We start from the raw sequence: 27618 nt of genomic DNA, 5'->3' as shown, positions 1-27618 counted from the left end.
TACTTAGTGTTTAAGAACAAACGCACTAAATTGGTAGTTCACTAACTTGTGTGAAATTCCGAATATTATGAAATGTGGGTAGCAATTGTTACTACACTAGATTCTGGCTTCAATCGACTGCTTTAAAAGTCTTTACAAGTTTCTGAAGAATTTAGATCTCAAGATGTCAACCTTTTCAAATTATAAAAAAAGTGACTAAATTATTTGCAACACACTGTGCTTACATAATCGAGGATTTAACTTGCACTCTAAGAGTAGCAAATTATTTATTGTTGATCAATAAAAAACCCTTTTTTCCTTTCAAATACACACAAAACTGTTCTCAGATCTGTCATGCCAAAGACGGACAGCTATTTAGTTTTTAAAAGTCACATATCATGTAACTAGGGCTTCTTTAATTTTGAGTTTTTATATTGCCCTTGATTTCAATTATAAGAAACGAAAAGGAGAATTAATCACTGACAAGGAAGAGTTCTACATGTCGAAATCCAATTAACATTTATGGGTGATAATACCCTTTTTCTCTTAACATACATTAAGAGTAGAGCTGAACCCTGCCCAATCCTGCTAAAAAGAACCTCTACAGGGCTATGCATTGAACTTATGCTCCCCGGGCTCCAACTGCTTCCTGTCCACCCCTTTAAATTTTCCCTTCTCCCTACCTGCTGTAAGGGTGGCCAGTTTGCTGGAAAAAGACCCACTCATGTAAGCGTTGCAGTGGGGACAAAATTTCTTCACAAATTTTCCACACTGCAGACGGAATAATCCCCGAGAAGTATCTAACTTGTTTGTGGTTAATACTTTCTTTTGTTGCTATTAGGCATGTTACATTGTTAAAGTATACAAGACATGCTACCCAGCAGCCAATCCATAAAGCTACAGAATTATGACACCATCATGCAAGTTGTTATATCGTACTAACAACTGGGCACATCTCTCTCTAAACAGACCCAAGTAGAAGAGGGTAATTATTAACATTCATACAAAAGGAGAGTAAATGATTAACACTCCCCTTAGGTGATCATATTCAATAAATGGCTTATATTTTTAGCCTTCTATACTCTACTTAAATTGGGCAAGACACAGCCTCAAAATCACTGCCCTTCTCAAAGAGCTGAAGTCCCAACACTGATGAATTTCTCCTCATGAAATCCTGAATAAAAAGGCCACCCACAATAAATCTCGCCACTCATCTTATTTTCTTTATTAGCATTAAGTAAAACCAATAGAGAAAAGTACGTTGTCAAGAAAGAGTCTTCTATTATTCTAGAGATAAACACGCTCTGCAACCCCATTTTAAACATGCTGTCACAGCCCCAGAGCTGCCCGGTTATTCCTACCTGATTGAGGTAATGGTACTCCTCAGGTTGTTTAAGATGGAACGCTGATCTTTCCTCCTCACTCGCTCCTGCCAGAAGGTAATAAAATACATGGTAGTTCCTGGTAACAAATGAAAATTATGTTAAACTTGAAAATCAATATCAGCCCTGGACGTATCATTTTGTGTCCACCCTAGAGAACCTGATTTTCACAGTTGTGGGCCTGCAGCTAAGCATACAATTGAGACTGGGATTTTCCAAGGCCTGGATGGTATTAGGTACCCAACTTCCATTGACTTTCAAATGAGGACAACTTCAAGTGGCTTTTAAAATTCAAGGCATCAATAACAAAGCACATGTAAACACCCAGTTCAGTCTACAATTGGCTACTGCTGCTCACAAACTGGGAGGAACTAGTTGGAGAAATAGAAGTGGGTGGCAACCTTGGCTGCAGTGACGACGAGAGGGTGGATTTCAGGATCCTGACTAAAGGAAGAAAGGGTGAGCAGTAAAATGCAGATCCTTGATTTCAGAAGAGCAGACTTCGACTCCTTGAGAGAACTGATGGGCAGGATCCCCTGGGAAGCCAACATGAAGGGAGAAAGGAGTTCAGGAGAACTGTCAGTATTTTAAAGAAGCCTCACTGAAGGCACAGGAACAAACGGTCCTGATGCGCAATAAAAGCAAACATGATAGACAACCAGTTTGGCTTACCAGTGAAATCCCTGGTGAGCTTAAACTCAAAAGGGATTTGTATAAGAAGTGGAAACCTGGACAGATGACTAAGGAGGAGTACAAATACATAGCTGGAGAATTCTGGGGAGTAATAAGGAAAGCAAAAGCACAACCGGAACTGCAGCTGGCAAGGGATGTGAATGGTAACAAGAAGGGTTTCTACAGGAAAGTTAGTAAGAGGGTTATCAGGGAGGATGTGGTACCATTACTGGATGAGAGAGATAACCTGGTGACAGAGGTGAGAAAAGCTGCAGTACTCAATGCTTCTTTTGCCTCAGTCTTCATGGACAAGATCAGCTCCCTGACTACTGCACTAGGCAATGCAGTGTGGGAAGGTGGGCAGCCCTTTGTGGGGAAAGAACAGGCTGAGTGCTACTTAGAAAAACTACCCATAAATCCATGGGTCTGGATTTAATGGATCCAAGGGTACGGAGGGAATTGGTAAACGTCATTGCAGAGCCTTTGGCCATTAGCTTAGAAAACTCATGGAGATTGGGGGAGATCCCAGATGACTGGAAAAAGGCAAACATGGTGCCCATCTTTAAAAAAAAGGAAAGAAAGACGATCCAAGGAACTATAGAGAGGTCAGCCTTACCTTAGTCCTCAGAAAAATCATAGAGGGGATCCTTAAGGAATCTATGTTGAAGTACTTGGAAGAGGGGAAGTGATCAAGAATAACCAATATGGATGTACCAAGGGCAAATCATACCTGACCAATCTCATTAGGAGGTAACTGGCTCTGTGTAGATGGGGGAGTCAGTGGATGTGATATATCTTGACTTTAGCAAATCTTTTGATAAAGTCTTCCACAACATTCTTGCCCATAAGTTAAGGAAGTATGGATTGGATACATGGACTGTAAGTGGATAGAAAGCTGGATAGTCAGGCCCAACAGATAGCAACCAATGGCTCAATGACTGGCTGGAAGTCACTTTCAAGTGGAATGCCCCAAGGATTGGTTCTAGGGCTGGTGTTGTTCATCTTTATTAATGGTCTGGATGAGAGACCCTCAGCAAATTTGCAGATGACTCTAAGGTAAGGGGTCAGGCAGATACATTGGAGAGTAGGGAATGGAGTCCAGAGTGAGCTAGATAAATTGGAGGATTAGGCCAAAAGAAATCTGATGAGGTTCAATAAGGAGAAGTGCAGAGTTCTGCACTTGGGATAGAAGACTCCCAAGCACGGTTACAGGCTGGGGACTGACTGGCTAAGTAGCAGCGCAGCAGGAAAGGACTGGGGGATTACAGTGGATCAGAGGCTGGATATGAGTCAACAGTGTAGCCTTGTAGCCAAGAAGGCTAACAGCATATTGAGCTGCATTAGGAGAAGCATTTCCAGCAGATCTAGAGAAGTTGTTATTTCCCTCCATTCAGCATTGGTGAGACCACATCTGAAGCACTGCATCCAGTTCTGGGCCCCCCCAGTATAGAAAGGATGTGGATGCATTGGAGCAGGTCAAGTGGATGGCAACAAAAATGATTAGGGGGCCGGGGCACATGACCTATGAGGAGAGACCTTGGGATCCGGAATTATTTAGTTTGTGGAAGGGAAAAGTGAGGGGGGATTTGATAGCAGCCTTCAACTCCTAATGGGGTGGGCTCTAAAGAGGATGGAGAGAAGCTGTTCTCAGTAGTGACTGATAGCAGAACAAGGAGCAATGGTCTGAAGTTACAGAAAGTAAAGTGTATGTTGGATACTAGGAAAAATTATTTCACCAGGCGAGTGTTGAAGCACTGGAATGAGTTGCCTACAGAGGTGACAAGTATCAGAGAGGTAGCCGTGTTAGTCTGTAGCTTTGAGAACAGCAAAAAGTCTTGTGGCACCTTATAGACTAACAGATACTTTGGAGCTCAAGCAGGTCTTTGCCCACGAAAGCTTATGCTCCAAAATATGTTAGTCTATAAGGTGCCACAAGACTTTTTGTTGTTCTACAGAGGTGGTGGAGTCTCCATCCCTAGAGGTTTTTAAGTCCTGGCTGGGATGATTTAGTTGGGGTTTACCCTGCTTCTGGCAGGGAGCTGGACTCAATGACTTCCTGAGGTCCCTTCTAGCTCTAACACAGTCATAGAATCAGAGAAACCTGAACAGCCAGTCTGCTACCCTTTGGAAGCAGGCAGTGGTACAATCCCACCTGTGTCCAAGAACCTACATATGGGATAGACCATGGCCTGTCATCTTCCTGTTTCTTACATTACGAACAGTCCAGTTACCCTCCCTGGATGGTGGGCTGCAATGAGATCCAGCTGCTGACACCGACCTATCGCCAGGCACCCTGGGTCTAAGTAGTGACTGATCACTCATCCTAGCTCTGGATCTCTCCCACATGCAGACAGGGCCTCTGACACTCTTCTCAGGCAGTGCGACCCCACATTCCACTGCCTAGATCTTAGAGCTAGTGTTACAGTCTCCTGCACCCTCTGTCTCCCCACAGACTTAGGGTCCACCTGGCTCCAGTAGCTCTGGTTTTCTAAGTAACCCCTTCCAGGATAACCTGGTGGTAAAGCCAAGGGTACAGACTAGGAATTTTATACACACACGTCTTACTCTTAACTAAGACATTTTAGTAGAAGTCATGGACGCGTCATGGGCAATAAACATTCATGGAAACTGACTTGGCTGTGATGTTTGTTGCTGTCCCCCTGCAACAGTGGTGGCTGAAAGTTGCAGAGGGGATCTCCATCCACAGCAGCTGGGAGCTGTAAGGTGACCATAATTCCAAAAGTGTGGATTCACATGGGGGTTTAATGCAGTTTAACTAATTCACTTTTTATTAACTAACTTCCTAAACATTACCTGCTTGTAGATTGCCTGTAATTTGATTAGCAATATATATTTAGAATGAAGAAACCGATACCCTACTATTACTTACCCCTTGTACTCCGTGTGGAGCATAGGTCATCTACAAATCTCCTCCACTCTGTCTTGGGACAAAACTTCTAGCTGGCTCCAGGAGTTCCCCAGTTATTGTCCTTAGATCTCAGTAGACCTTCTTCATGTTGTCCAAGGTGTTCCTCTTTTGCATTTTCCTTATGGGTTCCATGTGAGAGCCTGACAGACTATGTTGGATGATGGTTTTCTGAGAACGTGGCCTGGCCATCCCCACTTTCTTCTCTTGATTTGAATGTCAAGTGGTTCTTGTCCTGCTCTGTTCCAAAGCTCCTCATTTGTGACCATGTCTTGCCATTTGATGCGAAGGATGTACTGCAAGCATCTGTTTTTTGAAGGTCTGTAGTTTGTGATTTGAAGACTTTTTAGTACACCAGGTCTCACCTTCATACAAGAGCACACTTCACATTTGTGTTGAAGATCCACAGTTTCATCTTCGCAGATATTATTTGTGAGCTCCATATGGGATGGAGAATCTTGAATGCAGTTGTCGCTTTCCTTATCCTGGCATTGATATCTTTATCTGTTCCTCCATCTATGCCCATAATAATCCCCACATAGGTAAACTGCTCCAGATCTTCCAGGTCATCCTCTCCCAGTGTGATGATGGTGTTGTTGGACTGGCTGAACTTTACTGTCTTGGTCTCTCTCTTGTTAATCTCAGTCCAGTCACTGAGGCAGTTGTGTTCAGCGTTGCAACCTTTTCTTTCACGCTTTCATGCTGGTGTGAAAGGAGGGTGACATCAGCAAAAATCAATGTCCTCTAGCTGTTTGAAAAACGTCCACTGAAAGCCTTGTCGATGGCCTTCTGTTGTACTGTTCATAACCCAGTCTATTGTGATCAAGAACAGGAAAGGTGACAATAGGCACTCTTGTTGCACTCCTGACAGTACGCTGAAGGAGTCTGTCAAGACACCATTGTGAACAACTTGGCACGTCAAGGGTTCATATGTTGAATGAATCGAGTTAATAATTTTGGCTGGGATGCCGCGGTGTTGGAGCAGTTTCCACAAAGCGTCTCTATCAGCGCTGTCAAAGGCTTTTGTAAAATCTATGAAGGTTGTGTACAGGGGGAGTTCCACTCAAGCGACTGTTCTGTGATCTCTCAGAGTTGCTATTAGGTCAGTACAGGATCTCTCACTTTAGAAGCCGGCCTGTTCTTCCCTGAGCTGTCTATCCATTCTGTCTTCATTCCCTCCAAGAAAATCCTATTGAACGCTTTTCCTGGAATATACAGTAACATGACGCACCTCCAGTTCTTGTATTCCTTCAGGTCACCTTTCTTTGGAAGCTTCATAAAACAGCCATGCTTCCAGCCTTGTGGGATCTCTTCGGTGTCCCAAATAGATTCTACATCATGTTGACTCATGTCTCACTACCTGCTTTGATTGCTTCTGCAGGGATGTTGTCTGAACCAGGTGCTTTTCCATTTTTCAGATGGGCAATGGCTTTCTGATTTCCTCTTTTGTAGGTCTGCTGCTGTTACTTTGCAGTGGTAGCTCAGGAGGTTCCATGTGGGCAGGGCAGTTCAGTAGCTCTTCCAAGCATTCCTTCCATCTACTGAGACGCTCACTTGGGTTTGTTAGCACGTCTCTCCTTATCCTGTACTGGATGACCCACTGTACCCAGTGACCCAGCTAGCTTCCATGTGATGTTACAGAGCTCATTTGAGTTTCTCTGTCCTGCAGCTTATCCAGCTTGCTGTACAAAGTTTTCCATAAAGTTGTTCTTTTCCTGTTTTACAGCCTTTTTAACTTCTTTGTTGGCTTCTGAACACAGTCTCTGAGCTTCCACCCTGGCTGCTCTTGTTTTGCTGTTGACTGCTGTTTTTCCGTCCTTTTGTTCCTTCAGGTTCTCTCAGAGTTTCTTCTGTGATGCCTTGTCCTCCTTTCCAATGTTTTAGTGCACGTTTCTTTCCAGGCTGTTTGTGTGTGTTCCCAAGGTTGTTACATGACAGCATCTTTCGGGACTAGGTTTGCCAGAAGTGCATATCTGTTGGACAGCTCCACTTGGAAACCAGCTCTTCTCTAAATCCTTCAGCTGCTTCAGGTTGAATCTCAATCCCAGCTTGGTTACTTTTGTGGTGTACCTCTTGAGCTTAAACTTAAGTTTTACCATGACCAAATGGTGGTCTGAACCTACATCTGCTCCTCATCTAGTGTGAACATTCTGCATCGGTCTTCTGAAAGAACAGCTGATACACATGCGATCAATCTCTTTTTCTGACTGGTGGTCTGGTGAAATCCATGTGACCTTCTGGATCCTTTTGTTGGAAACACACTACCACCTATCACCAATCCATTGAAGGAACAGAAGTCACTGAAGTGCTCTCCATTTTCATTCATGTTGCCTAGGTCTTCTTTTCCCAGGGTTCGTTCTCTACCATATTTATTCTTCTAATTTTCACATTGAAGTCGCCCATCAAAAACAACATACCCTTCTTTGCTTTCTGGTTCACCACACTTTGTAGTTTCTCACAGAAGTCTGTTTTACATTCCTCAGCTGGTTCATTGGTTGGTGCATAACATTGCACAATTAGTACCTTTCGAACTCTGGTGTACTATCTGGACGTGATGATGCGTGAAGATACTGCTGTCCACTCCCTTAAAGCACCAGATGCCTCTCTTAATAACAAAGCCCACAGCTCCTGTGTACAGTGCATGTCCTGTACATGTCCTGAACTGATGAGGGTTTCACCTGTTGCCAGGCACAGCTGCTCAGATTGTGTCCACTTGTCTCACACAAGCCCAAAACTGCAAGCTTGTACTGTTTCATCTCTGCCGCAATCTGTGCTGTCTTCCCCACTTGATACATGGTCCAAGCATTCCACCTACCAAACTGGGTTGTTGTCCTGGGTGAGAGAAAGTCATCTGCAGTGCAGTTTCCTTTTGGCTTTCCCTGACAAGCTTCATACTCAATCTGAGTGGACAGTCAACTCCTCCCAAGACTTGTGTAGTTGTTGGTTTCTTTGTAGAGTTTCTGTAACTTTTGTTTTTCCACAGATAGAGCTGCTAACCCTAAGCTAACCCCTTTACCTCAGGGTGAGGTGATCCAAACTTGTCTGGTCTCTACCCTTTGACCCGTTCAGTTTGGGTGACTCTTCCAGGAGCTGTAGCTTCCACTGGAATAGCTCTCCAGGTCCTTGAGACACACAAGCCTCCTCACCACGACAAGTAATGGACCAACAGGTAGTGATAACCTACAGTCCAGTTACAATAGGGTATTAAAACTATGTGCCATGCACCCAAAAATATAAGAACTTATATGTAAGAAAAAAGTTCCTACCGTTCATTGTGTTCCTGATAGACTAGCCTGGACTTCTCCAGTAAATACTTTTCAACATAAGCTCTGGAACAAAAAAAAAAATTTGTTGTTCAGCTGAAGTGAGGCTTATACAAAGAAAGCTTTACAGCAATTTTCTCTCTACAGGTAAGACATTTTTATTTCATTCTTGTTTAAATTAGTTATACGCAGTTATATAGTTATATCCAAGGCAGAATGAGATCAAAATTACATTTGACTTTTGAGGGGTTTAGTGTGATAGAAAGCCAGGATTAATATCTATATGAAATCCATGACCTCTGATGAGTTAGCCACGGGCAGGAAGTGCAGAGGGAAACTCTGACAGCAACTGAAGAATCCGAAATACCTATTAAACCCAAATTCAGCAAGGAAACATGCTACATAAATGGACGGTGTAGGTAAATAAGTGGCCATGTTTCTGTCAGCTCCACTCAAAATAAAAGGGGATATCTATCCCTTTTGACATTGCAACCCTTTAATTATAACAAAGAAGGATGCAGATTTAAGTGGATATTATAAAATAGCAGAATCTCACCATTAAAAGTATGGACTTATTACTGAACTGCTTGTTTAAAACAAAAATAAATAATACAGAAGGTGAGCAAAAAGGTTGGAAAGCAGAGGCTCCACTTTCAGACGTATTGCCTGTCCACAGCTGTTTCTGACGTCACTGGGAGCTGTGGATTCTCAGACTATCTGAAAACCAGGCAATATAGTGCGACATTATTTTGCTGGGAAACAAAAAGAAAGCCGTGACACAGTATCTTCAGAAAACAAAATGATAGAACAAATCAATACATTTTCTTATAGGCATGGACAAAGAACAGGGTTACATTTTCATCAGAGATGTTTAATCATGCAATTCTCATGGACTAAATCCCAGCGAGTCACGATGCTAAATGGGGATGCTGTTGAAAATGTACATTTAAGCTTCTTTACCAATAAAGATCTGTTCATAACGGGTAAACGCTGCATATATTCCCACTTAAGTACCTGCACAATAAGCAAGGGGCCTATCTCTGACTATCACAAAGACAAAAGTGAGGCCACATATTATACGGATATTTTGAATCTGTTTACATTCCTTTGTGCAGGTAACAATTTCAGTGCATACATCTATTTCAAAACCCTAAACAGCTGCTGATTGCCACTTACCCCCTCACGGTGCCCGTTTCCTGGTAATTCACTTGAATAAACTTGCCAAAGCGACTGGAGTTGTTGTTATGTGCTGTCTTTGCATTTCCAAAAGCCTGTCATAATAAAGAGAAGATATTACCATGGTGTTCCAAAAGAGACAAGCTACATACAGCCAAACTTATGTGCACATCATAGGGTCGCTTTTGGGACTTGGCTATCATTGCACAAATAATAACCACCCAGAGAAGGGGAGCTGCATAGATAGAATGCTTCTCACTGAAACTCGGGGAACCAGCTTTACATCCAACTTAATGTCTAGAGTAAAAAGGAGCATATACCATTATAAAACTCCACTGCGGGAAAAATGAATGCTCAGCCAGAGGAAAATGGATGACTTTCCTAATGCAGCAGAGGCCACTCCTGTGAGTATTGGCTGAGATAATTTAGAAGGTCCGTACAAGCACATTTGCACTGATACTTCCTAAAATTCTCTTGAATAAACAGTAATTCAGTTACTGGATAGATTTTTACTCTTAAACAATTAATTATCAATAGTCTACATTAATCTATTGCTACCTAGATGTTCAAAGCTAAACTTCACCAAGCTTCTATTTTTCATCTCGAGCTATGTCTACACTAGCTCAGGGCTATGTCTTCCAGGCTTCGATCTCATGCATCTGGTAGACACATGTGAAGCCTGCCTATCGGGGTCAGCATCAACCCTTGTACACGTCACAAGATGTGAGGAGTAAGGGAGGTCGACTCCTGTCAACCTTGTTCAGTCAGGATGGCAAAGTAAGTTGATTGCATATAACTAGGATTGCATACAGAAAACCCTTGAGTAACTCAGATTTTCGTGCAAATCGAGGGGAGACGGGAACCAGGGGGCGGCCTGGTTCCTGTCTCCCTGTGGCATGTGGGACCTGGGAAACTGACCAGGGAAGCAGTTTCCCCACTCCTGTCAGAGATGGCAGCCTGACTTGCGGTTGCCACCCCAACAGGAAACCACTCCTGTGAGGGGCACAACCGCGAGACAGGCTGCCGTCCCTGACAGGAGTGGCTTCCCACTTCTGTCAGGGCTGGCGGTCATGTTAACCCGAGACATGCACAACTTGGTTGTGCATATCTCGAGGGTTTACTGTATGGGCAATCAACTAAGTTCCATAGTGTAGACATGGCCTCAGGTTGCAAAACATTTGACATGACAGAACTGCAACTATACCTAGTGTAACTCTTCCACTTACTTCCGCGAAATACTGACATTTCCTGAAACACTCATTTGGTGTTATATACCTATCAGAGTAGTTCTGCTCCAGTACAGACTCCCCAAGCTGATATGATCAGAAAACAAAGTTGTTTCTAACCAATGCAGCTGTTCCTGAATTATTAGGCCATGGGGAATAGCAGACTTGGCCTCTTGACTCTAAAGCCTGAGCCTCTCTTGTCTGGCATCCTTGGGACCTCATTGGTGCTGAATGAGAGAATTTGCCAGACCACAGAATGCCAGTATTGTCTCGCGCATTACCAACACTTCCACTGCTTACTGGGCTCTTAGAAGACATTTGGAGTAAATTATAGCTAAATAACTTCACAGAACACTGAGCCAGGACTGATGGCTGTAAACAAACTTTACGGGACCACAGGAAACTTGGCCACACCTCCGATAACTGGTCCTTCAGTTAACTATCATGCTGGATTACGGATGTTGGACGACAGAGGTTCAGCCTCTAGTACATATTATCCTGAGAAGTTGAACACAAAGTTAAAACTGTGGCTGTTCAAAGCAAGAAGCGGGATGAGTCTCGATGAACTAGAACCAAGTAGTTCTCCGTGTGCGCGCGCGCACTGGCTGAAAATCATCCTGCAACAAACAACCCCGCCTAGCCTACAGAAACGTGTTGAATAGATTTTGGTTCTAATTAAATCACTGGAGCTTGAAACGCGAATGCCTGTTATCAAGCAGAGCATTAAATCCAGCAAGTCCACTATGAGGTATATTTATTAGTGTCTTGATAACTAGCTGATATTTTTCAGATCTGAACACATGGAACCTGTTAAAATTTAATTTGATCCATGTAAGTTTTCAGTGGGTCACTAAAACCAAGTTTTACAATTACAGACAACTATCAAAATAGCGAGCTAGTATTTACACAGGAATCAATTCTATATGGGATCTGTATCTGTAAACATTTGCATACTGCATGTGTTCAACATATTCATAGGCTACATGGCCAGGAGCAATACAGTGATTGTCGCCTGCGTGTGACCCACCCTGCATCACATACTTACTGGTCACAGAATTTCCCCAAAACAACTCCTAGAGTAGATCTTTTAGAAAAAAACTTCCCGATCTTGTGTGTGTGTGTGTATTAACACGATCACCTCCCTACTTCTGCAGACAAGGTTCCCTTAGATTTCTCCAAACAATCCCACCACTCAAGACAAAAAAAAAAATCACTTCCCTAGATACAGTATTTTGTACATGCTGTTACTTTAGAATTGTCGAATTAAAGTTTCCCCATACATTTTTTGCCTCAGAATAAGAGCACTGCACATATTTTCTCCCTTTTCTACTAAATTCTGAAGCAACCAATCTGAGAATGCACAGAAACTTAGGCTATGTCTACACTACAAGCTAATATCGATCTGAAGTCTTTTAGCCCAGATTTTTCCAAGTGCCTGCCTTCACTGTAAATTCCATTAGCTCGATTTGTAGCGCACTATATCATCCATATCACAATATTGTAGTAACCTGATAGGTGTAGCGTTCAGTTCAAATTTGAAATTCCGAATGAAGGGTAGCGAGGAAGCGCCGCATCTTTAAATCAAATCTATTGGCCTCCAGAGATGTTCCGTATGTGCCCCACAGTCCTCCGCTCTGGCCTCTTCCATCTCCACTGCTCTCAGGTGCAGAGAAATTCGGCAACAGGAAGCCTGTTTCAATTTGGCAACTGGAAACCAGTGGCTGGAGGGTCATGAAAGTCTGAAAAAAATCTTTTTCTTTGCTAGTAGTACAGCTGGGGGATCTGTGGTTCTGTGTATACCCCTGCTCTGCCCAGCACAAGCTGCTGCTTCCCTCCCCGCCCCCCCAACACACACCATGTGGCAATTAGGCTGTGAGTGGGGGTTGTACTTGTCTGATAGGACGAGAAACCTCTTTTCAGCTGTTTACATGTTGTCCTGCCCCCCATATCTTGTCCCTGCCCTCCCTGAGAGGCGCCCCGCATTCTGGAATTTTCCCTAACCCACATCACGTGGCAGCCAGTGTGTGTGTGGGGGATGCCATACCTGAATGAGAAACTTCTTTTCAGCCACTTACATTTTTTTCCTGACCCTCACCTCCCGTCCCTTCCTCACCCTGGAGGCACCATGCAGTCTGGAACTCTCCCGCACCCAGCCGCATCATGTGGCTTGACCCTGAATCAACAAAAGGACATGCCGCACAAGGTGCCAGGCAGCTTGAGCGCGGTGAGGTCCTGTAGCTGGCCAGGGGACCTCTCCCTGGTCAGTCATGGTTTTTGGGCAACTGAAGAAAATACTTTGTTACTAGCGTGGCTGTCCTCTGAGAGAGAATTTTTGGATGGGCTTTAGCCTAAGGCCAAGGGGCTGGCTGTAGCCGGGGGTCTTTCAGCCACCCACGAGAAGTCTCTCTCAGTGGTCATGATTTCAGGTGCTGGCTGCAAACAGGGGTCTTTTAGCCGCCCCCAGCCATAACTGTTGCAATAATTCATTGCAGTTTTAGTGTAGCACCCATGTCTATCTGAATATATTCTTCTTCTAAGGGTTTGCATTTCCAGGAGATCTAAATCCAGATTCAGGTCCAAACCTAGATCTAAACCTAAGCATGTTGTTAATAGGGGCTGGTGGTGGTTCTCTCTGGATGGTCATGATTTTTGGGGCTGGCTGTAGCCAGGGGTCTTTTAGCTGGCTGCTTCTTCTGAGGGTCTTCTTTGGCAGGAGGTCTAAATCCAGATCCAAGCCTGCAAAGGTCCAGTGCTTTTGCATCCCGTTTTCAAAAATCTGTCAGTTGGGACAGGTTGTCTACCCCTCCCCTCCCCTCAATTATAAAAAGCACATCTCTTATAAAGACAAGCCAGACCCCCATCTGGAAAAAGGGACATTTTGTTTAACATGACAGGGGAAGAGTGGAATGAAATGGGGGAAGATGTCATCAGATAGCCACATCTACTGGCAGGCTATTTTTTTCCCCCACGATGCACCAGTGAAAATAGCCAGAATGCTACAGGGCTCAGGGAATGGTGGGATAGGTTCTCACAATACACTGCTGCAGCACTCGATTTAAGCTACTTGTGTGGCAGCAACAAGTCGATTTTGTGGGGAGCACATGGGAAGGTGAGGATGCTCAAAATGGAATTGATAAAACCCAGTGTTAATAAATCAGTTTTAATAAATTCGATTTTAGTTCATAGTGTAGATGCAGCCTAATTTTACCTCATCAAGCTACTGGTTTACATTTTTTAGGTCACTTGATAAAGTAAGTTTTCATTTTCCAGGAATGCTCTTCAGGTTCAAAACTGATCACTTAATACAATCCTCTGCCAAGGTTTAAGATCGAAACTAATAAGAAAAATGTGTGAGATGAATAGATATAAGTGCAGGATTTTAAAATGTTGCCTCAATGGCAAGCCAACTCAGTATTCCCTAACTTTATCTTAAGCATTATATTAAAAGCTATGCTGTACCCAGCCTGGCTTGCAGTTCTAAATAAAACAATTTTAAGCTAGAATTTGGGGCAGAAATGGAACTCTTCTAGAAGATAAAAAGGATAATTTGAAACTGTGAACACACTTTTCACTGGTGTAGATGGAAAACTCCAAAAGAAAAAATGAATTTTAAGAAGCATGCTAAACAAACAACACTACCCAAACAATGCATGAAGTTGTTATGCTTTGAACAAGGATCGTTGGAGAGAGGAGGGAGAAAAAACACATGTCTAATTAATGTTACAAGCCGCAGAATATTACAATAATACACTCCTTACCTCTCTCTGCTGCACTTATGAATCTATGAATGAATAGCTTTTGTCTTTCTGACATTTGTCTGACAACTAGTGTTTGCCTGATGCAGTACCAACAAGCAGCAGAAAAAGAGACAGCAACATGATCTCGAGTGGACAGCTCACTGGATTGGGAATCTAGTTTTGATTTTTGGTACTCTGTCCATTGTCCTTTTGTGTGACCTTGGACAAGTCACTTCATCATTTTAGTCCTGTCTCCCCTTCCACCCTTTGCCTCTTGTCTACTCACGCCACAACCCTGGGGCAGAAGCTGACCCTCTATTTTGGTACACTGTTTGGTTAAAAGGGGTTCAAAATCTATTTATGAACATCCCAGTCAGCTCGCCAGTTAAGTTCTGAATTTATACAAGTAACAAATGATGTTAGGAATAAGAAACAAAACTGAAATACGATACCAATTTTTCAACAATGGTATGCTTGGTTGTTTTGTTTTGTTTTTAAATGAAGCCAGAGAGAAATCATTTGAATGAATACTTATCAGAAACAGACATCTCAAGTCTACAGGGTAGAAATTCTATTTAACTCAAACTACTATGTACATGAGTTGAAGGATTTCATCTTTGTTCTTCAACTTGCCCTACCCTAACAGCGCAAACAAAAGCTCGTGCAGTTCACAGAGCCAAGGTACCAGTCTGAGCAGCAGCATGTCAGCCAGCACACCAACCTAGGTGTCTTCTGAGTCAAGCTAGGAAACACTACACAATAATCCTCTGAGTGGAACACAGTTTCTACTTATTTATTATTATTATTAATCTCAATTTCATTTTATGAAATTTTCTGGAACAGGTTTGAAATGAGCAACCACAGAACCCATATGCTAAATGACTGAAGGAAACTTTAACAAAAAAACCCAAACAAATGGGTATTAGTCACTTAACGGAGTTTATATCAACAAGCAATATAAAACCATCAGCCATTTGGCAAGTCAGTTGTACTCTTACCACCCTTTCATGTTTCTTTAAAAAATTAATAAAATATCAACATTCTTGAGGACTTTATCGTTTGTGGGCCTTCTAGTTCTCTGTGCTATACTGTATTAACAAGATTAGATCCTTGTTCAGGGAACTAAAGTCTATTTATTGTGATTATTATTTAGGAAGGGATCTAGCCAGCAGCAAATCAGCATACTGACTAAAGGAAATGACAACTGCAGGAGTCTCTCCCCAGTCCGACAGCACTGTTGCTGAAATGTTTTTCGCATGGTGTGCTGAGTTGTGCCCCACCCCACACCTGTTCACACCCCTCAGCACTCTAGTCTGGGGTCACACCTAGGACTGCCAATTCTCCTGGACCAGAACACCATTACTGCAAATGGCATCTGGCCCCTAAGAGTTGGCAACCTAGTTACAGCTAGAGGCAGCTGTGGAGCCTTGGATCCATGAGGATAGCAGGCAGCAGAACCCCAATGGGTGCAGAAGCCAGTGGCACCCTCAAGGGTTGCCTGGAGGCTAAGATCAGGGGCTTGCAGGTTGGCAGCCATTGGCATGGGGAAGCCGGGTCCAAAACATGGAGGTGCTGCAGTATCTTTCACGCTCGTGCTTCCTGCACCTATGTTGGAGAGGGTATAGTGCTTCTTCCTGGCCTCTTCCCACAAGCCTTGTTAGTGCATTCCAAATCAAAAGCAGGAAAATGGCCTTGAGGTTTGCACTGACCAGCTCACCAAGTCTTCCAGGGTCTTAAAGCAAACATTTCTAAAAAAAAAAAAGCTCTACGGGCAGCAAGTCTCATAAGATGAGAGCCTTATTTCTGAAAAAGGTCAAAGGAAAAAAATTAACCACTTCGCACACAAAAAACGAATTTTGCAGAGGATGTAAGCCCATTATTTAACTAAAGATGAGAGATCTCTTCCCTCCACACTGCCCCAACTCCCATCAGCAAATCCACCACCTTTGCAGCTTTTCTTCATTGAAAGGCGTCCCTTATGTTGGGCAAAAGCCCACCCGTCTCCCGGTAGACAAATGTAGCAGACACTTTCCCTAAGAATGCAGTAAGCTTCCTCAGGTCATGTGTTCCAATGTAAGGAACAGAGAAATTGACTAAGGATAGGGAGTTAGAGCTGGAGATGTGAGTTCTCCATCTTTTTTAAGCTGTAGGCTTCATGATTTTTTTCTTTTGGCTTTACACAACAGGCCAACCTGTCTTGTAACCTGAGTCTCCATGGAAACTATTATATGGAATATCGCAGGTCTGCTGGTAGTTAATTTTTTTTATTTTATTTTATTTATTACTCTTTTATTTAAGAGAGATTTTCAGGACACATTGTGCTAGTCTTACTATAATTTCACAAGAGTAACCATACAGCAGAGGCATTCTGAAAACACAGTTACCAACTAGCTAAAAACAGTTGGGAAATTAACTTGAGGCAATGTAATGCTTTTTATTTCATTTATGAGGTCTCTTAAAGAGTGACGACATTATAAAAAGTCCTATTAAAGTGCGTTACAAATGTGCATGTCTAGATACATTTGCACTGTACACTGTGTTCTTGTAAAGCCAGCAAGATTAAATATAATGGAACAGTACAGCCTTGCAAAACTGTGAATATAACTATTTCACTAAAACAAATTCTGTTCTGTCCATATTATTTCCCTCTGCTAAGTGATTGGTGCAAGCCTGCAAATACTCATTGGCAAAACTCCATAAAGCGCATTCCTAAAATGCTAGGCAAGGCCAGAGCTTTTACTGGCTGGGGCTCAACATTTTGAAGGAAAAAAAAAGTCAATACTCCTCTGTTTGAGCAATACTTCCAGTCTGGACTAAACATTGATTCAAGAATTCAAAAAATTTAGTAAGAGACAAGTAATGATTCTGCTCCTAGTAAGTTCCTACCACATTTTTAAAGAGAAGAAGATATTTTGATTGGGCTGGAACTGATTTTGAAAACAGTTTATTAAATCTAAAAGGTAGATTAGGTCGTTCAAAAAAATCAGTCACAAAACACCATTACTTTAATGCAGGTTGAACCTCTCTAATCTGGAACTCTCGTCTGGCAATATCTGTAATACATAACGATTTTAGTTAGCAAAATGACCACTTACCATGGGTGTGGCCAAGTGTCCTGTGGTCCCATAAAGTTTCTTTGCATCTACCACCACTCCTAGCTCTGTGTGTTCTGTGCTGTTATTTAGCTGTAGTTTACCCTAACTGTCCTCTAAAGCCCAGTAAGCAGTGTAAGTGTTGATAATGCTGCTAGAACAGCGGTTCCCAACCTCTTCCAGACGGGGACCCATTCTGACAATTCAGGAAGACTTGCAGCCCACAGCAATTCAAAAGTGCGGGGGGCGGGGGCAGAGGGAAGAGCAGTGCCGTAATTAGCTAATTTTGCACCTGAAGCAAGAATATGAAATTGTGCCCCCTCACAGTTGTGTGTTTATAGTAGTTAGTTCATAGAAAAAGGAAAATACACTAATAAAATAACACTATTATTATAGTTTATTATTACAGTTAAACTGACTCGTAGTGGAGGAACGACTTATCCTCAAACCACTTTCCCCTGCCCTAGCCTAAACCTCACCCTCTGAGGCTGGAAGGGCAGGGGGGCAGAGACACAAACAAAAAACTGAAAAATCACTTCATAGAAGAGAAAGGCGGAAAGAGGGGGAGGCAAAAATTATTGCAAGGGTCTATAAAGTGGCTTGCCTGGAATCACTACAAGTATCAGAGGAGGAAGCTCTCTTTGTAATGCATACAGCAAGGGTGTCCAAGGCTTGCTTTTTTTTTTAAAAAACCCGTAGGAGGACAGTTTTTTAAACCTAGGGACTGAATACTAAACAGCCGTCATTAAACCAATTAAATCAAGTGCTAAGCTTTCAGCACACAGGCGTAAGGTAACTGCTATCTCAATTGATAGAGATAGCTGCTGGAGAGGGCACTTATCTCTATTGATAGATAGTTGCCGGAGGAGGCAGCATTAAGAAAGTACAAATGGCTCCTTTAAGACCCACTTGCAGCTGGGAGCTGCCCAGCTGGCGACCCTTAACAAATCTAACCATGACCCATATTTGGGTCACGACCCACAGGTTGGGAATCCCTGTGCTAGAAAACATTGCTCTCCCGTTGTCCAACAAATTCTCTCGTCCTGCACCAGACAGGTCCTGAGTGTACCAGAGTTGAGAGGTTCAACACGTAGTATCATGAGATTTTAAAAAAAATCTCTTTTTAACTGCACTTCTGGGTTTGGAGTCTTTGTGGCTCATGTTTTGAAGCTTCTTCCCCCACAAGCAGAAGGACTAAAAAATTATGTTGTTACGATGAAAGCTGAGATTCTCCTATCTGATCCTGGTGCCAGATGCTGAGGCTTTAAGGGGGAAAACAACATGAGACTTGCACTTAATTGCAGGAGTTGGATTTGCAATTTAAAAAAAAAACTAACAAATATCTGAACAGGTGAAAAACTGAATGACCTGTTGGTTAACAATGGTGAAAGAGTAGTCAAGCAACACCGTAAAGATTAACAAAATAATTGATTAGGTGATGAGCTTTTGTGGGGCGGACCCACTTCTTCAGACCTGAAGATATGCCATTCCCAATACAGCAGTGATGAAAAAGAGTCAAACATTGACATGTGCACATTGGAGATTTCCCCCATACTCTAATTCCATTGACCCCATTGCTTCTGCTTTCTTTCCTCCATTACCCCCTGCTAATCCCTACCCTCAAATTCCTCTGTCTCTCATTATCCTTTGGCTCCGTCTCCTCACAACATACTCATGACTAGGTCTTTCATATTCGCAAAAGACTTGGTCCTTCCACTCTATCTGCTTCTCCAACTATGGAACCATCCTGTTCATCTGATGAAATGGGTTTTACTCACAAAAGCTTATGCCCTAATAAATCCATTAGCCTCTAAGATGCTACAGGACTCACCTTGTTTTTACATATACAGACTCTCATGGCTATCCCTCTGAGATCTTATCCTCCAAGCTTGTTTTATATGCATAGATTTGCTCCCATTCAACTCTTTCACCCCTTCTGACCTGGCTTCTGCCCACCTCAATCCTACTGAAACCATGCTTGCTAAATTCTCTAGTGACCACTCCCTGTGTCATCACCCCCCAGCTCTCTGTTGTTTTTGATGTGTATTTTCTCTGACACATTTTCCTTCTTGGGCTTTTGAGATACTGTTCTCTCTTGGATTTTCTCCAACCTCTCTTACTTTTTTCAGCATCTCTTTCAATGGGACCATCACCACTCTTCAACCACCTACAGGGATTACTCAGAATTCTGTTACTGACCCTTTCTCCATGCAGACTGGACTTCAGTACTTTATCTTATGTGAAATCTTAAGATCAACAAGCCCTAGAAAAAGACCTCTGGAATCTCACCTTTTTCTAAATTACACTTATGTCTATGAATTGCAAAATATCAGAACTATATTTTGGTACAGAACTTCATTTTGTCCATTCAGAGTTTGAAAACAGTGAAATCTACGTGGGAAAAAGGGACAGGCTATTGGAAGGTACCCAGTCTTTCAGAAGTGACTACAGGAGGAAATAAAGACGAGAGCAGGAGAAAGGAAGAGAAGAATCCCACCAAATGTAATATTAAAGGAACAGTCAGCAAGAAAGGAACAAGAAGTCCAAAGCAAAGCAGCTGATCAACAATGTCTGTGCCAGGAGATATTGACAAGACTATGTGGAAACCTTTTGGCTTGAAAACATGTTACTAATTACTTTTATTATGGCAATTTCAGTGGAGAAAGTGAATGCCAGACTGGAAAGGATGCAGAAGAAGGCTGAAGGAGGCCTTATTGCATCACGTCAAGCCATTTCTGAGATGGAATCTTGTATCATAAGGTTTCGTTTTGTTTTTTTGCACCAAGTGTGGGTTCATTAAGATGTCTGTGAAAATTCAGTTTTACATGCAAGAGAACAAGTGCCAGCATTAGCTTCACCTCCCTATCATTACAGGACATGAAATTCAAAAGACAAATACACTAGTCACACTATTAATGTACGAGAAAGAATGAAGATTGTATATTGCAATTATAATCATTACGTGTAGTATCAAGAACCTACAGACCCTAACCCTAAACCAGCGTGCCATTAGGTGTCGTCAATTTCCTCTCACTTTGGCTCTGTGGTGGGGATGGGAATTGACAGCCCCATCCCAGGTGGGGCTCAAGCAGCAAGGCTGCCGGAGTCCCAGCTGGCACAGGGCTCAATTGCCCCCTTCCCCCCACAGCGTTTCTTTGCAGAGCCATCACATGGGGAAATGCTAACGCTGAAGGAGCCTGTTTGCCCTGGGAGGTATCTGAAATGCTGCTTCCCAACACAAACAAGCTGGCGGGGAGCCTGCTCCCGCTCCCTACTGTGACAAGGGGGAGAGATGGAGACTGTTGGACTGGATGCAGTTTAAATGCTGTCTCCTGGCTCCAATTGGCTGCGGGGAGGGGAGATGCTTTCAGTGCTCATTCATTTACTCAACATCCCTAGAATGGCACTCAGCACATTTTGAAATGTGTCTGTTCTTGCTGTCTAAGACTGTGCATTCTGTGGTGGGTTTGAAACGTTACTGCATTTGATTCTTGTTTAGCTTGTTGTATGAGCTACTATGCTGCAAACCTCTCTAGTAAGACTAACCATGTAAATGTAACATTTATGAGCAATCGAGTCAGCTGAAAAAAGTGAGTGTGCTGTGGAATTGTCTCGTGGAAGCGTGCTGTGCCCCAAAAAGGTTGTGAACCACTGCACTAGACAATGAGAGGCACAGTGAGAAAGCTGATTCTCAAGAATGCTACCGCAGATGTAGTCAGACCTTATGTTTTTCTGTTCTACAGAGAGTGAAATTGACCCATGAATGTGTGTGTTAAATATTCCATGATGAAGGGGACAAATAGAAAACATCTTTAATCAGCTCAATCTAGTATGAGCGCACAAAAACTAATATACATTAAATACAATTGTATGCTTACTACATGGCATTACTATATTATTAAAGTTACTGGAGCCCCTTCATTATGCAATTCAGTACTTCAGTATGCTTTAATTTTATAAGCTGAGCTTCAATTTTTAACATCTGAACTTCTTGGGTTTTTAATATTTGTTTTTGAGGATAGTTACCACATACCTACATTTGTTTGTTTTTTACCACAAACTACTGACACATTTGTATGAATGTTTGTGTGCAAGTGAAAACACAGAAGAGTCGTAGAATGGAACACTTTAAATGGCTAAACTCATCGTTAGTGGCATAAAAATGTCTGTAGTGGTAGCATCATGGAAAAGATAGCTTAACTCTGGATTTTCTCTAACTATTCCCTTTCATGTTCCTGAAGGGTTCAAATTCCATCACATCACCTATTTCTGAGGGCAGGCAGCTATAGTTTAACTCACTGGAACAGGTCCTAAAAGGAATGATAGGGAGTCATCTGGTTAACATCCTGCCAGAAACAAAAGATAATTCTGTATCAATCTTCCTCTTTGAAGAGACACTTTAATGCACCTTACTCATTATTTGTAAAATCAAGCTGCTATAGTCTCCTTTCTGAACGTACGACAAAAATCACATCCCAATAAAACAAGTAATGCAAATGCTCAATCCATTTAATAAAAAAAACCCAAAAAGCAGTACAGCAGTAAAAAGATGTCCAAGTCTCTTCTCCTCTGCTGTCAAGGAATGCATTTTAACCAAAGTCAATTTCTCTTTTTTAAACATTAGCTAACTCCCTTTTGCCCCCTAAAGCCTTGCAAGTTTCATGAGAAATCCCATTATGATGAATTGAAGACTTGGGAGCATTTCAGAGCTATCAGTCTGCCACAGTACTACACTTGTATGATGCTGTTGCAGATGCCATCTTTCAGAGACAAACCAGGACTCATTTCTGGTCGATAAATACACCATGGTACTTTTTGTCAGACTTGATCTTAACCTTGGAATCCTGGCCCTATTCCAACTCTAATTACATTCTGCTAACAAAAGTTACAATCACCTACTAATTCAACACTAAGAAAAATAAGAGGAGCAAGCTAACTTTATACAAAACCACATTTCCAGTTTCTGGATTTTAGCAAACCAAATCCTTTAGCAGTTCTTCTCATCTCTACTCATACCCCTCTCCAACATCTAATGATTGCTCAATCAAGCAGATCATCTCTCTCTAATCACCAACCACTCCAGGCATCCCACTTCTATATAGTTATCCTTTTCAAGCTTGTCTACAAAACAAATTACTGCTCTGTGAGCTAGGGATGAAACTAAAGTATAGTAACTTGCCATGCATTAATGTTTAATGTGGACACATTTACAGGGGAGTGAAACCCTTTTTTGACAGACTTCAAACTCCCTTAGACAAAGAGTTAATGGGCACAAAACAGACATAAAACCACTCCAGATCCACAAACCAGTTAGTCATTGTTTTAATGGAGTGGGCCATTCTGTTAATGACCTAAGAGTTTGCGTGTTACTGAAGAAAAATTTTCACACCACTCTTGAAAGGGAGACAGCCGAACTGTCTTTTATATTCAAATTCGGCACATTAACACGTGGTTTGAGCCGGGATGGGAATTTTCTGAGTCACTGTAGGGACTCGTTTTCATACTTGGCTTAATCTAATTCTTGACCTCCCCCTGCTCCTTCTACCCCTCTACTCTGCGATTTGCTCACCTTGATCATTTTTTTCTAATTTGTCCACCCTGATTACTGTTTTTGGTTCTCTGTGCCTTAAATATTGAGTCTGTTCTGGAATGGTTATGGTCTGAAGAAGTGGGTCTGTCCCACGAAAGCTCGCCTAATAAATTATTTTGCTAGTCTTTACAGTGCTACTTGTCTGCTTTTTTGTTTTGATAGTATATAGACTAGCATGGCTCCCTCTGTGTTACTTTTTTGACAGGTATAAGACGACCTTTGATCTTAGGGCTTTCATTCACAGACCGAAATTAGACTAATATTTCCAGCCCAAGAATCTTTTACATATGTTATGTTGATGTAAATACTTCAAAGTGGCAGTGAAATTAAAAGAATGACAAGGACTGAAAACTTATGGCTGGGATTTTTTTCTGAAGAAATAACCCTGAATTTTCACACTGTTGAGTCCTTATAATGCGACTAGTTTTTCCTGTGTTCTGACCTGCAGGGGTGGAAGGGCCTCTTACAAAGAAAACTCAAAATCTCAAATTAATAACTACAGGGTTGTGTAAAGGGGAAAATTTGTCCAAACATGTAGTTTTCATTGGGATCTGTAGGCTAAAATTATACACTACATCCTATACTCAGCATTAGGACAGCCATCACAATCTGTCTGCACCATGACGAGAGAAAGTCAGTATTCCTCTTAACATAAAACATATCAAATATTTTAAGCAAGTTCCAGATTGGAAAGGTACGTGGTCCGGGAAAAACAGCCATGTCGTCACATTTAAACATGCAACATCGTATTACAGAAAAAAATATCAAGTAAAACTGAACTATTAAGTTTGCCTGAGTCACCATGAGAAAGACTTCTAATGCACGTCTTTTGTGCAATGTTTTTCCGTTTACTTTGTAGTAAAATAAACGAGCACTTTAAATCAACTAAAAAAAATGTCCTAACATTAAAAACATCAACAAAAATACTATTCAAAGCCCCCCCAATACACTTAAAAATATTAGCTTTTCTAGGGCTGAACAAGAGCTATCAAATGAAGCTTTTGAACAATTAAACAAGCATATTAAATTGCTTTAAATGTAGAGAAAATTAGGTCTAGTGGTGGACCAAAGAATTGGAACTTATTTCAACTTGGGATTCATTCCAAGTGATTCACTTGAATAAAGGACCTCAAATGTGTATGACCTGTGTGCCTCTGTCAATCATACAAAACCTCATCATTGAGTAACTCACTTAAGATTCTCTAGATAAATTGATAGTGAAATGTCATTACAAATACATGATCTTTTAGATTTACAACTCAGCTGATGTAAGTAAATCAGTTCTATTAGCTAACTGGGGCTGTGATCCTCTGTGCTGACCTCTTACCAGCAGCAAGCATTTCAGTTCTAATAAAATCATCTTCTATCGTAACCACTGACCAGTTTTAGAGGGGTATCTTTTTTTTTCCTGAAACAAAAGAGTCCTGTGGCATCTTAAAGAGTAACGGTTCTATTAAAGGAAACTTAGCCTTGCAGGACTGAGTCCTTGCTGCTTGTACTGAACAGTTTTGTACTTCTAGGAATAATTTATCCCCTTAAAGGTTTCCCTTTAACAGAAGGTGAGGGGCAGATTTCTTAGATGGGCCCCAATTCAATAAAGCACTAGAGCATATGCTTAACTTAATACTGTGCTCAAGAACCCTTCCTGAACAGTGATACTTTACTGAATCGGGGACCTAACAAGAAAGAGGCTCAGGTCCAGGCCTGAAATAGTTGTGGGGAGAAAGAATGTGTCTCTGCCCTCTTAAATATTGTCATAAACAAGAGACATCTCTGTCTTACCGTACACATGTCCAATTGCTGTAAGGCAAGTAGGAAACAAAATCCCTACAGATAGGCTAGAGGAAGACAGAAGTGGAGTCTGAAGAAATGCAAGCTGATAGTCAGGAAAGGGTTCTGGGATAACTTTAAGGACAGAATAAGCATTGGGTAACAGGAAATATGTGCAGGGGGTTAGTGTTTTAACTGTTTCTCTTTCCTTACCAAATGTATACGACAAATAAAAACATACTTCCTTTTGCTGGACACTGTTCTGAGTGAGCAAATTTCACCCTGGTGACAAGTTCCCAGAGAAGATTCCGAGCTGGAAGCAACCCCCCCCTCTCCACCACCTTTCGATCAGCTGAGATGAAGTGGTAAACACCGGGTGTTGTATGGTGCTGTAGACCAGTGATCCCGACTAAAACGGGGAACCACAGAGTTTCACTAAGGGGAAAAGCCCACCTACAGCCCTGTCATTTGCAAAGAGTAGAGAGACAGCTCACAGGTGAAACTAACCCCAGCACAGTAACAGAGACTCTTTCAGCTCTAGACTGAAGGAACGCTAAGGCGAGAGAAAGGGGAGCCATAAATGCACCAAACACTTCACAGGAATACACCTCCTTCAGGTTTCCTGCTCACTTCTTAGGCACCACCACTCAGCTCTGTGCTTAGAAAGGCATTTTCAACACCGTACACACTGCTGCATGTAGAGCTGCAACAGTGAGCTCTGACTGTCAAATGAACAGCAAATTATAATTACTGTATGTCAAGGTCCACAAATCCACAGTCCCAAACATCTCATGTTTTTCTCCTGACAATAGGGGAAGATCGTCTATTAGCACTGCCAATACAAAGTCTGCATCTCACTTCCCTGGGGGATAACAGTAACTACAAACTCCCAGATCTGCTCTGGCTTCCTGATCCAGTCCTGTAACAAAAGATGATGATAATAATCCTAACTTATTTATGATGATACAGGGCTCATCACAGAACTGGACAAACATTGTAAACACCTTTGTGAGGTAATAAAATATTATTCCTATTCTGAGAAAACTGAGGCAGAGAAGGTAAGCATCTTACTGAACTCTCACAGAAAGTCTTTGGAAGAGCAAGAAATAGTCCAGGTGTCTTGCCTCACAAACGTGTTCTTTATCAACAAAATCATTCTTCCTCCCTCCCAGATCATTGCACAAATACTTTCCAAACTTCACATCCAGACTAACCTCTCCACACAGATATATACACATATGGCACCACATACATGCACAAACCAAAAGGAAGTACAGAATGAAATTGGGTGACTATCTGAAATAAAAGTAAAGCATTCTAAATTGCCAGCCAAAGACCACATCAATACTGCCTTATTCATCCACCCCTTCTCTTATGTGCAGGTTGGTAGTATTCAAACTTGGTATTTGGCAAGCTGCTAATAAAGACAAGCTGCTTAGCCTGGCACCTGCTTAAGTTTACTTCTTCAGATTCTACCTCGCTAAGATCAAAGCGGCAAGACATTGTTGGGCCGCAAAACCGCTGTTACTCCCGCTACACAGAATACAGAACTCCAGCACACAGGGCTTCCAACCAAGCACCTCACACAGTCCTAAATACAAACAAGCAGTCCAGTAGCACTTTATAGACTTATGAAGAAGTGGGTCTGTCCCACGAAAGTTCACCACCTAATTAATTATTTTGTTAGTCTTTAAAGTGCTACTGGACTGCTATTCTGTTTTGATAGGATACAGCCCAAGACAGTGATCTCTCTATCACAGTCCTAAATACAGTTAAAGTTGGGATTCATTCTGCAATCCAACACGGGATAATGAGTCTCCTGAGCTAACAAGCAACGATACTTTCCAGTATTCCGAAGAAAACAACGTCAATCAGACCCAGAGCCGTCTGCAATACTCTTCTGCTACAACGGTAGCACTTACTCACAGTATACAGACACACACAGACGATCTCTTCTCATGTTTCTAGAAGCAATACCATCAGTCCTTCTGCCCAACAAAGCAAAGTGCACCATGCACCTGCATGCACTTACTTCCCCCTCCCCACTTCACGACTTCCATTGGTTCAAGTGAGACAAAAATCGACATGGAAGCCTCTCTTGGATTTTTCCATATGCTGAGCAAGTTGGGAGATAATTTTATGAAAATAAAAATAAGAAACTATTTAAATTTTAAAAAATTCTAATTTTTTAAAATCATTGATTTATCTCCATTCTGCCTAACAGTGATCACAAGCCTGAGTCTGCACGCAGAATTCTTACTTCATTAAAAAGGAGTTTTAAGTGAGGCCTGCTTCAGCAGGGGCACAAGGACCTCCCAATACCTTGCATTCAGAAATAGTAGACAAAAGCAACAACTGTCCTGAGCATATTAATTTACACGAATAAGTTTTCCCCCATAGTGAGCTAGTGTAAGTAGAGACATTCAGCATTCTAGACACACAAGACAGCAAAAAATGCAGATTAGCCATTTAAATTAGTAATTTAAATAGTGACAAATGTGGTATGCGTCCTACAAACAGTAAACTCCTTGCACTGAACTACCCACCGAAACTTTCATGATCTAAAGGCACATCGCTAATGATATCAAAACTACATTCAACATGGTCAGTGATTAAGGATTATAGTAAGTGAATAAGAATAACAAGGATTAGGGTAAACGACATATAGCTATTGTTACTCCCCTTCCTTGAGTATCAGCTAAGTCTGTGCTGAAACAGACTAGGGAACAGTCTTTTCTGGGATTTAGGAAAACACCCCCATGATTTCAGCTGCAGGGCTCCACTATTCAAGACCCAGAATGTAGT

General features: G+C 42.0%; 1 protein-coding gene across 5 annotated transcripts in view; it reads right to left on the bottom strand.

The window, feature by feature from the left end:
• Positions 1-27618, bottom strand: part of MYO9A (myosin IXA) — a 325415-nt gene that overhangs the window by 184667 nt on the left and 113130 nt on the right. For 4 of the 5 annotated variants that reach the window (XM_075007302.1, XM_075007303.1, XM_075007305.1 and 1 more), the window contains exons 3-5: positions 9399-9493; positions 8226-8288; positions 1341-1440 (exon numbers count right to left, since the gene is read on the bottom strand). The exons of the other annotated variant lie outside the window; for it this stretch is intronic. In XM_075007302.1, the coding sequence (XP_074863403.1) occupies positions 1341-1440; positions 8226-8288; positions 9399-9493 (258 nt within the window). The remainder of the gene's footprint in view (positions 1-1340; positions 1441-8225; positions 8289-9398; positions 9494-27618) is intronic. 5 annotated transcript variants of the gene reach the window in all.

The sequence above is a fragment of the Carettochelys insculpta genome, chromosome 12 (assembly GCF_033958435.1).
Source record: "Carettochelys insculpta isolate YL-2023 chromosome 12, ASM3395843v1, whole genome shotgun sequence".
NCBI lineage: Eukaryota > Metazoa > Chordata > Testudines > Carettochelyidae > Carettochelys > Carettochelys insculpta.
This window is presented reverse-complemented; position numbering and strand designations above follow the sequence as displayed.